General features: G+C 51.7%; 6 protein-coding genes across 6 annotated transcripts; 3 read left to right on the forward strand and 3 right to left on the reverse strand.

Annotated features, from left to right (window-relative positions):
* Positions 1–974: 974 nt before the first annotated feature.
* LRP88_14609 (uncharacterized protein) lies at positions 975–3,450 on the reverse strand (the record flags this gene model as incomplete). The annotated part of the gene is made up of 8 exons (XM_083250948.1): positions 975–1,372; positions 1,429–1,717; positions 2,186–2,206; positions 2,259–2,359; positions 2,448–2,473; positions 2,531–2,620; positions 2,672–2,954; positions 3,015–3,450. The coding sequence occupies 8 exons, from the start codon at positions 3,448–3,450 to the stop codon at positions 975–977; spliced, it is 1,644 nt and encodes a 547-aa protein (XP_083093348.1).
* A 524-nt stretch (positions 3,451–3,974) lies between these two features.
* LRP88_14610 (FAD-dependent oxidoreductase) lies at positions 3,975–6,367 on the forward strand (the record flags this gene model as incomplete). Its single annotated transcript, XM_083250949.1, has 7 exons — positions 3,975–4,058; positions 4,123–4,249; positions 4,314–4,439; positions 4,501–4,729; positions 4,794–4,934; positions 5,137–5,238; positions 5,458–6,367. 7 exons carry the CDS (start codon positions 3,975–3,977, stop codon positions 6,365–6,367), a joined length of 1,719 nt encoding a protein of 572 aa, XP_083093349.1.
* Positions 6,368–6,564: 197 nt separating this feature from the next.
* On the reverse strand, positions 6,565–8,318 carry LRP88_14611 (fungal specific transcription factor domain-containing protein; the record flags this gene model as incomplete). Its single annotated transcript, XM_083250950.1, has 4 exons — positions 6,565–6,914; positions 7,058–7,365; positions 7,419–7,850; positions 7,918–8,318. 4 exons carry the CDS (start codon positions 8,316–8,318, stop codon positions 6,565–6,567), a joined length of 1,491 nt encoding a protein of 496 aa, XP_083093350.1.
* A 1,387-nt stretch (positions 8,319–9,705) lies between these two features.
* On the reverse strand, positions 9,706–11,522 carry LRP88_14612 (cytochrome P450; the record flags this gene model as incomplete). The annotated part of the gene is made up of 6 exons (XM_083250951.1): positions 9,706–9,903; positions 9,971–10,220; positions 10,277–10,444; positions 10,494–10,639; positions 10,731–11,144; positions 11,223–11,522. 6 exons carry the CDS (start codon positions 11,520–11,522, stop codon positions 9,706–9,708), a joined length of 1,476 nt encoding a protein of 491 aa, XP_083093351.1.
* Positions 11,523–12,047: 525 nt separating this feature from the next.
* On the forward strand, positions 12,048–13,131 carry LRP88_14613 (Glyoxalase/Bleomycin resistance protein/Dihydroxybiphenyl dioxygenase; the record flags this gene model as incomplete). Its single annotated transcript, XM_083250952.1, has 2 exons — positions 12,048–12,522; positions 12,584–13,131. The coding sequence occupies 2 exons, from the start codon at positions 12,048–12,050 to the stop codon at positions 13,129–13,131; spliced, it is 1,023 nt and encodes a 340-aa protein (XP_083093352.1).
* A 1,035-nt stretch (positions 13,132–14,166) lies between these two features.
* On the forward strand, positions 14,167–14,768 carry LRP88_14614 (2-hydroxyhepta-2,4-diene-1,7-dioate isomerase; the record flags this gene model as incomplete). Its single annotated transcript, XM_083250953.1, has 3 exons — positions 14,167–14,253; positions 14,320–14,648; positions 14,696–14,768. The coding sequence occupies 3 exons, from the start codon at positions 14,167–14,169 to the stop codon at positions 14,766–14,768; spliced, it is 489 nt and encodes a 162-aa protein (XP_083093353.1).
* Positions 14,769–15,196: the final 428 nt, after the last annotated feature.

Below are 15,196 nucleotides of genomic sequence, written 5' to 3' on the forward strand. Positions count from 1 at the left end.
GTAAGGCATTGCGACAGCGGTGGTTTCTTGTTGAGGGCAATTTGGCGTTCCTTCTCCTCTTGTAGGGTGGCGGATTCCACGACCTCACTGGAATTAACAGCACCCAACTTCTGGGAAGGGTCAAGCCATTTATCGAGTATATCCTTTGAATGAACAAGGTTGAATCTTTGAGTAGCGTCTCTGCCCTAGAGTGGTGGAAATGTGAGTCTTCGTTGCCTAGATCAAAAGCATCGTCAACCTGACATACCGCATGCATCAAAATGACTCTGCGGCCTCCAGGGTGGTCTATTTCAAGAAACCATCAAATTCAGCGTTAGTAGGAATGCTCTTATGCCATCATCGAGTCTGATGACTTGATCTCAGTCTGTCACTCACGTGGAAGGAACTTGGTTAGATCGTAGACTTCGTTCTGCGGTTATTTGTAAGTTTAAGCTCCATCAGTTGTGGTGATGACCTACATGAATGATAAGCCAACAAGACTTGGCGGTGTTATGCTTAGCAACTTCGGAGGGGTGTAAAGCCATATTGGATGAGAAGATGGCATGCCTATACGGATAGTAAGACAAAACTCGTACGTAGTGAACTCATAAGAAAGCGAGAGTCACGATATAGACGTATTCTGCAAGAAAACCATAGTGCTACGTGATGCGTGTTTCGTGATTTTATACTTTGGCAAGAAATAGGGGTTGGGGCAGATTTAGACATGATGTGCGAGTGGGGATGGATGGTGCAATGATAAGGAGTTGACGATAGCGAAATGTCCAATTAACAGGGTATTTCTATGGGGGCTTTAAAGAGGGTAACGCAAGGCTTGTTTTATGTGTTATCCACTTTCTCCCCTTTAGTGAGGTAATTAAGACTGAGCATAATAATAAGCATACAGTCTCTAAAATAGGGTATCATTCTCTATACCCTCTATAAAGAATTCTTTGAATCTATATACGTAATTCAATCGCGAACTATAAACTCTAATTCTACAGCTTGGCGGCCCATTTTATATCTGGCAGGCTGGCATACTTCTCGTATTCCTTTAAACACTCCGCGTTGCTTATAGCGCCAGCGTTCTGCACTCTCTCCCCTGTCACGACGCTCTTGACGGCCTTCTCAACCTTCTTACCGCTCATGGTGTACGGGATGTCCCTGACGTGAAGGATATACGCTGGGACATGCCTCGGGCTCAGCAACGTCTTGATGGCATCGCGGATCTTTGACTCCAGCGCCTTATCGAAAGTTACGCCGTCCCTCGTCTTGACGAATAGTAGAACCTGCTCCTCTTGATCCTGGGGCCGCCGCTGGCCTACCGCGATGCTGTCATCCACCTCGGCGAATCTGCTGACCACGTCGTATATCTCGGCAGTGCCGAACCGAACTCCTTGAAAGCGGTTAGTTTTCTCGCGTCAAAATATAAACATGGGGAGGCATTCTCACCTCCAGGATTGAGGACACCGTCGCTGCGACCATGGACTACGTAGCCCTTGGTCTTGATATCCCTGCTGACAAAGTCTCCATGACACCAGACATTAGAGAAGGTGTCAAAGTATGCTTTTCGGTACTTTTCGTCTCCTCCTTCGCCCCAGAACGTCACCGGCATGCTCGGGAACGGTTTCGTGATTACTAACTCCCCTTTCTGTCCGGACTCATCGATATTGTTGCCGTTCTCGTCCCAGATCTCTACCTTCATGCCCAGAGTGGCAGCCGCAAGTTCGTTACCATGTATCTGTATTAGATTATTGGCGCCAATAACTGCCAAAGACTGATCAGCTTGATGCAACCCCACCGCTTCGACTCATGTCAGGACCGCTTACTGCCTCCAAGCATGTCCGTCCCTCCCGAACCATTATGGAGACCGACTTCTTTCGGAAAGACTGTGTAGAACCAGTCACAGAGTTCCTGGGAGAGAGCCGAGCCAGATACGAGCACTGTCTGTAAGGCTGCCAGCGACGGTAGCGGACCGTTAAGGTCTCTCATGAGCGTCCCGAGGAATTTTGGACTCGTGCCCCAATGCGTGACGCTGATGTCGACACCACAGTTAGCCTCTGGTAGCAAGAGTGAACCTTGATCCATCATATGAGACAACTTACCCTTGTTCTTCTAGAAATCTCAATTGGTAAGACGGTCTCGGATGGAGCGGGCTCCCGTCATAAAGAATGATCTTGCAACCAACGCTGAGAGCTCCCACAAGCACATTCCACATCATCCATCCAGTCTATGAGATCTCGTCAGCGATTGCACAGTTAGAGACGAGTCGGGCAACTCACGCTTGTGTACTGATAATATATTGAGTCGATGCCAAGGTCCATCGCCAACGCCATATCCATCTTATGCTTTAGAAGCGCACCACCTCCGGAGTGACAGATACCTAAGCCACAGTTAGTCAAAGACCTCCGTCTCCAGAGCTCAGAGATATGTGCTATGAGTTGGTGGATAAAGGAATCGTTGCTTCGTACACTTTGGCTGGCCAGTTGTCCCGGATCTGCTGACCAGTTAGCTCTTCTTTGGGTCACCAAGGAGCCTCCTGGAAGATACTGACGAATACAAGATGTAGACGGGATGGTCAAACGGGACCTGCAGGAACTTCAGGGGTTCTAGTGGGACGTCGAGGAACTTGTTAAGGGAGATTCTGACTATAATCAGCAACCTGCGGTGGGCTCCTCGGGAAGCCAGCACTCACACAGTGTCATTTTCCCAAGTTGGGCCGCTGACGATGACCTGCTGGAGCCCAGTGACTTGATGCTTCAGCTTTTCAACGACAGTGGCCAGCTTCTTGCGGAGGTCTCGCGACTTGCCCCCGTAGAGGACACGAGACTCGAGGAACAGGACCTTGGGCTGAGACTGGAGATACCTCTCGACAATCCCATTCACCCCCATCTCGGGCGAAGTGGAAGAGAAGATGGCGCCGATGCTGGCACAGGCGAGCAGAATCAACACCGCCTCAAGAGAGTTTGTCATGACGGCTAAGTAAAAGTCAGTAACACTAACGTCAAGATATCGCACAAGAAGGGGTGCTCTCATACCTGCCACACGATCCATCTCCTTGACATGGGCAATTCTCAGCGCGCTCGCGTACCGAGCTACCTCACGCTCTAGTTGCTTCCACGTCAGATGCTTCCACTGCGTGCCGGCCTCGCGACACGCCGACACGGCGATCTTGTCGGGATGCGCTGCCAGGCCCACGGCGAGCACGTTCTCGGTGAAGTTCAGCCGGGCTCCGGGGTACCATTCTGGTCGCGGCCACATGCTGGAGCTATCACTGACAGCTCGACTGGGAGGCGCTGAGTACACGACGCCACAGAAGTCCCAAATTTCCCGGTAGAATAACTCGGTCTTGTCCACCGACCACTTGTGCAGTTGCTCATAGTCGGCGAGGGTCAGATCGTACTTCAGGTTGACATATCTTCTGAAGGCATCCAGCTTTGTCAGTTGGGGGCTTGGATGAGCCCAGGTTGCCATCTTGGTTGATAGTCAAGATCTGCAAGAAAAGAATCAAGGTGTTTGCAATTTCAAGGTGGATCGAACACTGGACCATCTCCAGCGTTTCATACCCACTCTCTTATAACACAGAACTTTGATTGATTGATCATTGACACGGCTAACAGAGTCTCAGCTTCGCTACCCCATTCCATACCTCGGCAATGAACGGAGGCTTAAGACGGTGACACTAGACAGGGGAGTTCCTCCGGGCGGTGCGGGGCTCCTCAAGTGAATCTCGCAGAAATTGCTTCTCAGGTTCCTCCGAGAGCATCATTTATGGGTACTGTACCCTATACGACCGGCGCATACTAGTCTCTCCGTTCGGAGGAATCCCGCCCACTATCACCCATGAATCTCGGTAATGCAAGAGTAGGAGTTGTAGTGTCGTGTCTCATGGCTTCTCATTGATACTTGATACAAGAAGGAACTCTAGACAGGCGCTGGCACGACACAGGCTGTCTGATCATCTTTGGCAGCTTGCTTTGATCATCAGAGAATCCAAAATGGAGAATACCGACGTCATCATTGTTGGAGCAGGTCCATCTGGTCTTGCCCTGGCCATCGCCTTGGCCGCTCGCAAGGTCAAAGTAAGCTCTACTCTTTATCTTCTGATGTCACATCACTGCCCGCTGTCATGCTAAAGGAAGCAAGTCTATCGTGCTGGAGAAGAACTATGAGATATGTACCGACCCACGAGCGATCGCCATGGGTGGTGACCCCCCGCGCATCGTCAACCTGCTTGGCGTCAACCGATCTATATTGGAAGAGATAGGGCAGGGTTAGTCAAAACCAGGTACATCTTCCCCGCCAGACATCCTGCTAAGTCGTGTGTGGGACTGCAGTCATGTCCTGTGTCCACTTCCACCAGAATACTTTCACGTCCAAGCCCTTTGCCAGCATCGAGCATGAACGCGACTGGCTTGAGCAGGCACTGCCGCCGGGGTTCGTCTTATTGCAGCCCGAACTAGGTGAGAATGGGATATCTGCCCCCTGGATGATGGGCTACGTGATCGTTGACCTCGGCTCCAGAGAAGATATTCCGCAGCTCGATACAGGCGTCCGAGTACGCCGAGCTGAGGCTGAACTGTACTGTGACAGGGATTCGTGAAGTAGATGGTGGCGTCCAGGCCATCTACCAACGAGAAGATGGTGAGACGATGGAAATTCAAGGCAAGCATCTTGTTGGCGCGGATGGCAAGCGTGGATACGTCCGCAAGGGATATCTCGAGGCCAAGGGGATACAGCAGCTTCCGGGACTGTATGATGACTTCCAAACCTCATCTCCGCGATAGGAACCGTTCCGAGACCTGACAGTGCTCCAGATACAAGTACGAGGCGACCTGGATCGCAGCCAACCTGCGCATCACTCTCCCAACACCATCTTCGCACCCTTCCTTTCCGCTGTGGAAGCTCGGATACCAGCCCGAACAGTTGTGGGATGTCTTCTGGCCTGGGGGATTCCAGTAAGTTATAGGCTTTTCTACCGTTTCTCCTCCCTTGGCTGCGCTTGATGACTGACCCTGATCTGATTAGTTTTTGTACCCACCCTACGATGCCTATCGCAACGGGTCGATTCGGACCGAGACAGCAGAAATACTGGAGGTATTAACTCGAATGCCATGCGATCTTGGCGAGAATCTAGCAGTTCTCACCGTCCATTTATAGGTTCGAATACGAGCTGCCACCGAATTACCTGCCCGATGACCCCGAGAAGCATCTAAAAGAGCAGATGGTGGCGCATATAACCATTCCGGGGCACCTGCTCAGGTATGTATCCCGCACATAGAGATGACAGTTAGCTAATAAGTCAAAACAAGTCGCAAAGGCATGAAACTAGACGAGCCGGTCTCCTTCCCATGGGACTGCGTGGAAATCTTGCGTTGTGCGCCAGCCAGGTAAGCCCCAATGCTATTCCATACCCTGTTATTTTGCGTCTCGTCGCTTCAATTCAGTTGACCCTTGCTAATTGCTGCTATTCGGGTTTAGCTTCTCGCAAAAGGTTGTGAATCGGTGGTTTCACGGCAACGTCTCCCTTATAGGTGACGCGGCCCATGTGTTCCCCCCCTTCGGCGCCCAGGGGATAGCGAGCGGCATACGGGACGCGCTGGGCTTGTCGTGGAGGCTCGCGCTTCTCTGTGACCCCCGTTCATGTTTCTCTACACCAGAGCATCGCGACGTCCTGCTCGAGGGATGGTCGCGAGAGCGGCGTAAGGGAGTGGACGTCTCCAGCATCCTCACGGCGAGGAGCGGCAACATACTCCTAAGCAAGTCGGCTTCCCTCGTGGGCCTCTTCAAAGTCATCAGCGGAGTGCTGGAGCTTTTGCCCTCAGTCCGGGACAGACTGCTGCGATTGAACTTTGACGAAAGTGATGGTCACCGTGGAGTGGACGGCGGCTTCTTTTTAGAGAAGGAAGGGGGAGGTGTCAAGACGGCCCAGGTGTGCCTCAAGACCATCAGTGGCCTCACCCAGCTATCTGATGAGGTCTTCTGGGAGCGAAGTGGCGTGCTTACTCTTCTCCTTCTGTGTCACCCTGACGAAGAGGAGGCTGTGGGCATCAAGGAAGCACTCGATGAAGCAAACCTGCCGCCGTACTTCCTCTCGGGGGAGGTTCTTGAACTATGCGAGGGTACTCCTAACGATGGCACTGAGTTGTTGTCGTATTTGAAGACCAACAGATTCTTTCTGGGTACAGAGGAAGACACCGTGAGGATCATGGCCCAGCCACTGATACCGCACTACAACCCTTCTGCTTTCCGGGATCGGTTCCAACCTGCGACCCGCTATGCGCTGATCCGTCCGGATTTCATTGTCTTCTCGCAAGCCAGAAGCCCGAAGCAGCTGGGGTTGCAACTGCACGCTGCTCAGAAGATGATGACACAAGCGGTGAAGGAGTAGATAGGTTGCTAGAAAGAGAACTAATTCATGGTATTCTCTCAGGATATAAGTTTTAGCTCAATAAATGGTTGGAAACTCCATGTTCACATGACTCTGGCCTCAAAGTTACCTATTCAGGGGTAAGGCTCGTTTGAAAATGATTAGTTCGCTCGATATGGGTGGACTATGATGAGTTGAGAGTTAAACTAGTACCTTACTCAAAACTGCTCTAAACATATCTGCGAATCCATTCCCGCAGTAACATCGTCCAAGCTCGCAAGATCAAACTCGTCGAGCCATTGATAGTTCTGAAGTTGGGGGTCAACATTATCTGACAACTCTCCATTGGAATGCGTGGTCGAGTCCCCTGAGATAGCCAAGGCACTGACGGCTGGGAAGCGGAATGATGAGGCTTCCTCTGCAAGCGGCGATTGCGTATCGACATCATTCTTGTCAGGGCGCATGAGGGTTCCGTTGAGGGGGCTGGTGAGGTGGATGAGGTAATTCAGGGCGTCTTCGTGTACCGGCTTCCGCCTCGACAATTTGGCCCGCAACAACTTCAAGGTATCTGTTCATAGCCATGTTAACTTTTCAATTTTTCTTTTATGTATGTATGCATTTGAATATGACATACTTGCCAGACGGCATGCTGCAGCAGAATTTGGAGGTTAGCCGTCAAAAGTTGGCATGTCTGCGAGCACTGTCACTCACCTACTGGCCAGTTGATTCCCATCTGATCCAGGAACAACTGGAGAAGGTCAAGGTGCTCACTCGACTGAGATGGCGTCGACGCGTTCGTAGCGCCGAGCTCGCCATCGAAAGCGAGGACGGATGCGGCGAGCAGTATCAGGTACGAGCACATGGGATCTATGGCTTTGAAATAGCCAGGCTTCCAGTTCTGGACTATCCGGACCATCTCGTTCGCCTTTGATAAAATTGTGAGCCATAGGACTTGGGGCTCCGAGCAAGCACTCTGGGTGCTGATCTTTGCTGCACAGATGGACAGCAATACGTTTGCCCTGTTAAAATGAGTGCTGTGTCATGTGTGCAGGCGGGCAACCGCTTGACTCACCCTGACCAAACAAGAAGCACGTCTAGCCGACGCTGATGTTCCTCGTCTGTCTCGGCAATGCCCAAGTTACGTGTTGCATTGAAAAACCACGGAGGGAGTGCAAAAGAAGTTGCCGTGCAGTCGCTCTCGAGCTCGTGCAGCCGCTTCTGTATGTCACGGCCACGGCTCCGTATCGTTAGAGATCGGAGGTCGGTAACTGCTCGCATCAGTGAACATGCACCGAAATATAGGTTCCGATTACTGCACGAAGCCTTGGAGAATATCATGCTCATGGTCTCCCAGTGCTTCGTACCGGCTGAAGGCATGATAAACTTCGACCCATCTTCAGACGATTCTCGGTCACAGAGCGATGAATTCGTGAACTCGGAAACCGACATTGCCGGTAGTGTCATCTTTGCTTGTAGGTTGTCGGTAATGGGATTGGAGAATGATCTGTTGCCTTGGGACTTAGCATCGAAGTCTTGAATACGGCGGGATCGGATCCCTGGGTTGTACCTACGCAACAGCACTGCAGCTCGTGTCAAGCGAGTAGATGCACCACCATACGCTGCTCCATTCCTCAGCAGCATGACCTGAGCTGATGTCCCTTTCTTGGCTCCGCAGGTGCATCCCATCATCGAAGGTACTGGCCTTACTCGGCTCGCCGGGTCTGCTATCGAAGTGTAGAGCATAGTAGAGTTCTGCCATGCGAGTGATCCTCGCAATTTCCGCCACTGTATCCCATCTCATAGTCTCGGACATTTCGTAAACATAGAGCAGGAGAGATGCCTTGAGTTCATCCATGGTGAGATCAGAGCCTTTATTGAGGTTCATGGCAAACTGAGCAAATGGTTTGGACGACGCCGGGCCTCCGAGGACTTCCGGGCTTGCAAACCGAGCCGAGACGGCATAGATGGCCATTTTGAGGCGTGGTGAGAGATCTGGGATTTTGCGGCTTGACAGGCAAGGATAGGGATGGCGGAATAAGGGATAAATCGGCTGGAGGTGTGTAAAATACAGATCTAACCTATGCCCAGGAGCGTCAGACAACTCTTGAACGTTTCAATTGCGATAGAATCTGGGCCACACACAAATATGCTTCAAGCTCAGGGCTGAGTCCTAGGCAGTCCTTGGGAAAGGATTGGCCTAGCGGATAGTGTGGCGAGACGTCGCCGACTAGATTGTCGCGCCATGGCCACTCTACGACGGCATCATGATCCATCAGCATCCACCCCGCCGAATCGGCAGTGTCGATTGAGTTAGCGATGGCCTCGTCATGCCTACCACGCTCCTCTGCAAGTGATGAGGACAAGGACGGGGCGCCTCGACGTGCCCGAATCCCGGATGAAACGGTTGAGCTGGCATCGGACAAGGATCTGCTCCCCTTCTGGCAGCCCTTGGGAGGTCCTGCGCAGTGACAAAGATCAGCTACTGTCATACCCAGCAATCCCACTCTGAGTGTCGAGGAATACCAGGTTTTCTTCTTCGCCTGCTGTAGGTGCAAACGGCATGGCGGGACCGGCAGCTTCCACAGGCCGGGCGGACCATGTCACCTGGAGAGAAATCAGCAAGCGAACACGTTCACGCATCTGACGCGCTTGAAGCTCACATTTTGTCTTTTTTCTGTGTCTCGGCGTGCTGTGTCAGCAAGAAATGTCTCAAAGCAACAACAAGCAGCCGATTGGACAAGCGACGCACATTCTGCAATGATCACAGACCCGGAACTTGACTGCTTCCTGCTGGGCATCGGTCGGGTCCAGTCTTGGTGAGGTAGGCTGAGCAGAGGGAGTGCTAGAAGTTTGAGAGAGCATGATGGAATTTCGTCACAAGTGTGCTATCGAGTCCGTAGCAAGGCTTTCGGCGAATGTTGCACGGTGGCTCGAGGATACAGAGAAGAGGAAAGGAAAAGACAGCACAGCACAGCGAGAGGTGGAGGATGCAGTGGATGCATGCATCAGGAGGAGTGGGCTTCCCCGCAATCCGAGTTCCGCTAAAGTCATCTCGTCGATTATGCTAAGGCTCCATCAGGCATAACGCCACGTACCTTGACTCTATTTCGTAAGTCAATACAAGTACCGAGGTGTTTGATTATACAGGTTCAAGATCGTGAGGACTTTCATCACAGGCTAATATAGGTGGGAAATGATGTACCCAATAACCCTTGCGAATCCCTGTTTGACGAGGGCCTCCCCGCAATTTCAAACGAGGCTTGTCACCCGGCTGTTCCGACCTGCGAATGGTATTGAGGCCTGACATTGAGCTGCGGAGGACGCCTTGCTCCTTACGGTATCGGTATCTTGGACGGCAGTTATGTACAGATCTTGTCCCGCCGGTGGAATCGCACCAATAACCCCGTCTGCTTAGCAAACCAATACGTCTTCACCTTCCACCCTGGCTCGCTCGACGCCCACTCTAGGTCGAACTGCCTCAACACCTGCGGTACGAACTTGGACATCTCCATGATGGAGATGTTCTTGCCGATGCAGGTCCGCGCGCCCGCGCCAAACTACATGTCGTGTGGTCAGCCTCTTCTTGTCCGTCAAAATATCCCATTCATCCATCCGGCTACTCACCGCCAGGTTGTGCCTGTCCATCAACTTGATGTGTTCCTCGCTACTGTGTAGCCACCGCTCAGGCCGAAAAGTATCTGCATCTTGTCCAAATATGTCACGTTCGCGGTGGATGACGGCCGCGTTGACGCCGACTATGGTGCCACCTGGCAGATACTCCCCACACAAGCGGACCCCGTCTGGAGGGACCACTCTCTCCAGCGGGTACGACACGGCAGGGTGCATGCGCAGAGCTTCCTTGATGCATGCTTGGCTATGGGTGTCGTCAAAAAAAGCACTCTGTTGAGGATACAGGAGAAAGAGGCTTACAGATATTCCAGTTCAAGGCTCTCGGAAAAGGTGATGGTGGGAGAGAGCTTGCCCGCCCTATCTGCCTCGTCAATCTCGTTTTGCAAAGTCTTGTATGCGGACTTGTCGTGGAGCAGGTAGTAAAAGATGGATCTGAGGGAAATCCCAGTGGTATCGCTGCCTGCCAATCTGTAGGCCAGTGTCAGGAGGTTTCTGAGAGTCTCGGTTCCAAACATACAGATTGTTCATCAAATGATTCATCAAGTCTCGTTGGCTCATTTGCTGGCCCGTCGACTTTTGTTCCTGCCGAAAGTAGGCCAGGAAGTCTGCTCGTTCGCTCGAAGATGGCTGCGAGTCGTACTCTCTGATGCAATCTGAAACCATCTACCACGTCCTGTCTGTCAGCCGCTGATCCATTACGCATGGTAACTATCTCTGTACTTGCCTCTGTTGTTATGGCTATCGGATCTGGAACCCCGAGTCTGCCGAGGATCCTTCTCAAGGTGAGATTGCCCAGAAGATATCGGTGCAGCGATGGCACCTGTCCAATGATTCCCGCATATGCGAGCCCTAACTCGATGCCCGAGATGATATTCTTGACGTCCTTGCGATTTTCCATAAACCCAAAACGTCGGGAGAATGTGATGGCCCCAATGACGTCAAAGGCATACCACTGAGCCCACTCGCCTAGATCAACCACTTGTCCTTGCAAATCGAGCATGGCCTTTGTGAATATGTCGCTGCAGGGGTCGACAAGATATTCCAGCGTCCGCAGCGAAGACATTGAGAACTTCTGGGCCACCGGTCGCTTGAGAGCCTTGTGCTCTTGGGGATCGGTGGTTGTGAACATGCTATCCATCACTTCGTTCTGGTACAAGACTGCCAAGGTCTGATAAAAGGGCGACTATCTCGGGGCCTCATGTCAGTTTTTCTTCCACGTGCCATCCGTCCGTCGGGTCTTGCATACCTTGAGAAACTTGGAGCTGATGCCATAGATGGTTGCTATTGAGGTCGGGTCGGATATGTCAACCACGTTGGGCGCGGTCCGAACTATCGGGCCATACTTGTCATGAAGCAATTTATACTCCTCATGGGCATTGCCTTTCCACACGAGTCCGATGCGCCAGGCTTGGGTGAACTTTGCCACCCAAGGGCCGGGAATTTTACCAAGCCCGGGGCGCAAGATCGTGCGGACGAGACTGACAAGCCAGCCGACCAGAAGGACGGTAGAGATGATGATGATATTGTCCCCGATGATTAGTGACATTGTATTTGATAGATAATGATCTTGACGCCTCTTTTCTTGTTATGTCGTGAGTCATCAGGTAGGTAGTGTGACGAAATTCAAACACCCAAGAGCCATAGTCAAGGGAACGACATCTTTAAGTCTTGAGAGTCTGGACTTATTGGCACCAAACCAAGATCCCCTTCTGCCTCTGTCCTGACATACTGAAACCAAACTGGATGTTTCATCGCCGCTAGGTGCCAAGTGATCACGCGGGAGCAATGTTCCTCCACTGCTACATGCTGCCGGAAGATCTTCACTTCACAATAGTCCGAGAAATCCCTCCGACGTTGCCAATCAACCCAAGGCGGACATGTAATTGTGCAACTGTATCATTCTGAGTCAATATCCCTTGGACCACTGTAGCCCGTTCCCAACTGAACCCTTTAAGTGGTAGTTGGCGCCCCTCACATGGAGCCACCCGACCGACCACCTCCCCAAAGTTATCCTCTCACAATAACAAGTATTAAGATCCACCCTCCATCATCCTTGAACCAACTCAACGCCATGGCTGCCGTGCTTCCTGAAATTAATAACGACCCTTCCAAGATCCAGCTCGAACGGATTACCCACGTCTACTTTGAGCATCCGGATCTGGAAAAGTTCGACGCGTTTGCCAAGGACTTTGGGCTTATCCCAGCCTACCAGGATACGGACTTGATCCTCTACCGTGGCTACGGAAAGGATCCCTACTGCTATGTCGCTCGCAAATCATCCACGGGAGCTCAGGCCTTCGGTGGTGCGGCCTTCGTTGCTCAGACAGAAGCCGACTTCGATAAGGCCGCGGCTCTCGACGGTGCCGTGGTCTCAGAGCTGTCTCCGTTTCCAGGCGGTGGGCGCCGAGTAACGTTGAAGAGCCCCTCGGGGTTTCTTTTCCATGTCGTGCATGGGCAAGAGGAGAGAAGTCCCAACGAGTCCGCGTCATCTTCGCTTGCCGAAAGCCAAGGTCCTTTCAACGGTAGTCTTGTTAAGAAAAGATTTGGTGAGTCTTGTTCTCGGTTGTTAGCTAGCCAGAGGTTAGTAGCTAATAGTGTCACCTACAGGCCAGTTCCAGAGATTTCGCCATGGCCCTGCCACGGTCCATAAACTGGGCCACTACGGCTTCATCGTCGGAGACTGGGCCAAGGAAGTCACATGGTATACAGACAATTTCAATTTCGTTCCTTCAGATGTGCAATATGAAGGAGAAAACGGAGATCTGGATGTCATCACCTTCTTGCATCTGGATTTGGGGGAGCGCTTCTCCGACCATCACTCGCTGTTCCTCTCACGTGCGCCCCCGGGAGAGCATGACCGCATGCATCACACATCCTATGAGGTGGAGGACTTTGACACGCAGCTCCTGGGTCACGACTGGCTGGCCAGCAAGGGTTATTACTCTGTCTGGGGTGTGGGCAGACACATTTTGGGCTCTCAGATATTCGACTACTGGAGAGACCCCAGTGGATTTACCATAGAGCACTACGCCGATGGCGATCTTGTCAACGTCAAGACGGGCACCAAGCGGAGCAAGGCCGGGCCGCTATCTGTATGGGGACCAGAATTTCCTGCAGATATGACCGCTGATGGGACAAGGGCCACGGCAGCTTGAGATACCCTATCTCGCTTAACTAGATGTAGTGTACCAATATAAAGAGAATTGTGTTGAACATTATGAATATATTGAAGCACTCGTAAACTGAGGTACTTTGGCATACTGATGAACTCTATTGGCCATTTCCATATGAGCGTTCCAAGATGATCGCATTCGGCGTTCTCGCCTGCCTTTGCAATATCCAACACATGGTTAGCCAGAAAGTCATGTCATCAGGCATATCCTAGGCTCTCTCACACTAGAATCCAGGTTCCTCCGGCACCAACATGTTTTGTGGGCTAGCCGTGAAGATCCGGAGGAACTTATGGTGGGTCGACCAAGTCCCTCCGGTCCGTCCCCTCTTCTCTCCACATCAGATGCAACACTATGGAGGAGACGGGTTCAGGATTATTATTTTCTTACAAACGATGTGAAGTTGCTCCGGGTGGATTGATAGAAAGACTAAGGCTATCACGCAGATCTATATCTCTGGCAATGATCCAGACACGCTTTGATTCCCGTTGAAGAGCTATAATAGATGCTAAGGTGACTGGATACCTGATTAAAGCCCAATAATCGTTTTGGATTTCCTTGCGGCGCAAATATTCCACATCGAGAAAATGTCTACTTGGAAGCATTTGATACGGTTCCTAGATGACGAGGGTCAGACCTACCTCGCTTCTCTGCCAGCCCCCCAAACTACCTCCGAGATAGTAAGCTCAACCGTGACGGGGTATGCTTCTTTTGCAGATCTGCTTGAGCAAAAGGGTACGTCTGTCAAGGTCGTCAAGGTACAGTTCAAACAAACCCGACAGAAATTCACGGGAAGCATTTTATCGAGTTCATGCAGAACACTGACTTAGTGACACAGATCCTCTCCCCACTACCGTTTGAAGGAGACATCATCTGTATTGGGACAAACTACAGGGAACATGCAAAGGAAGCGAATGTGAGGACGACCTACCTGAGCCGATGTTATCGTCGCCCAAGCCTTTACGGTTGACTAATCTACCGACCCCTCATATACAGCTCCCTGTTCCTTTAGATCCCGTTATGTGGTACAAACCGAGAAGGGCTTTAGCAGGACCGGGGGAAGTGCCAATCCCTCCTATCGCGGCCAACGGCTTTCTCGACTACGAGGTACGGATTGTCTCTTTCCACCGCCGCGAGGAAGTTCTCTAATTAAGCTAATGCTTGCTGCCACAGGGAGAGCTCTGTATCGTGCTGTCGCGTGATGCGCGAGACGTCAAGGTCGAAGAAGCCTCAGACTACATCCTCGGGTACACCATTGGCAATGACTTGACTGCGCGATCTTACCAAGACCCAAAGCGTGGCGGCGGTCAATTCACGCGATGCAAAGCCTATGACGGGTTTGCGCCTCTGGGACCGATCCTCACAAACGCCAAGACGTTCGGCGGCGTGGGGGATAAGAAGATCACCACAAAGGTGAACGGCACTGTGTTCCAGAATAGTCTCTGCGACTTGATACACGGCCCGGAGACCCTGGTCAGCTTCCTTTCCCAAGGTGAGTTAAAGTGCAAGAAATTGCTCTTCTCTTCTCATGAACTGACCCGCGCCCCAGGAACAACTCTGCCAGCAGGCACGGTGATTATGACAGGCTCGCCGCCAGGGATTGGCTATTTCCAGAACCCTAAGCTTAACTTGAAGGATGGGGACATAGTAGAAGTTGAGATATCTAATATTGGGACTCTGACAAATAAAATCGTCTTTCAATAAGAGCGACGACGGGGTGGAGACAGATGGTCGAGCGGTACACGTAGAACTTGGACTCTGGTAGACGATTAGATGATAATAAAGTGTGACTAACAGCTATTGCTGCACCGACCGAGCATACGAAAGAGGAGTAATAAAGAGCCTTGATTTCTATAAAGGGGAAGCGGCACAAAGCCGTTTATAAGCATGACCGCGCGGACCACAGGCAGGTCTGTGCGCGACCAATCAGCGGGAGGGGCTTACGTAACATAAAGAGATTTCCACTCAAGAACTGCAAGCCCATACAAGTACCCAACAAACTCGTTGGGGACCGCAGAGGTCGCGTGCCTCGTAGGCCGCCCGGACGCCG

This window comes from Fusarium phalaenopsidis, assembly GCF_050370095.1.
Source record: "Fusarium phalaenopsidis strain FUZ10S chromosome Unknown contig_32372, whole genome shotgun sequence".
Classification (NCBI taxonomy): domain Eukaryota; kingdom Fungi; phylum Ascomycota; class Sordariomycetes; order Hypocreales; family Nectriaceae; genus Fusarium; species Fusarium phalaenopsidis.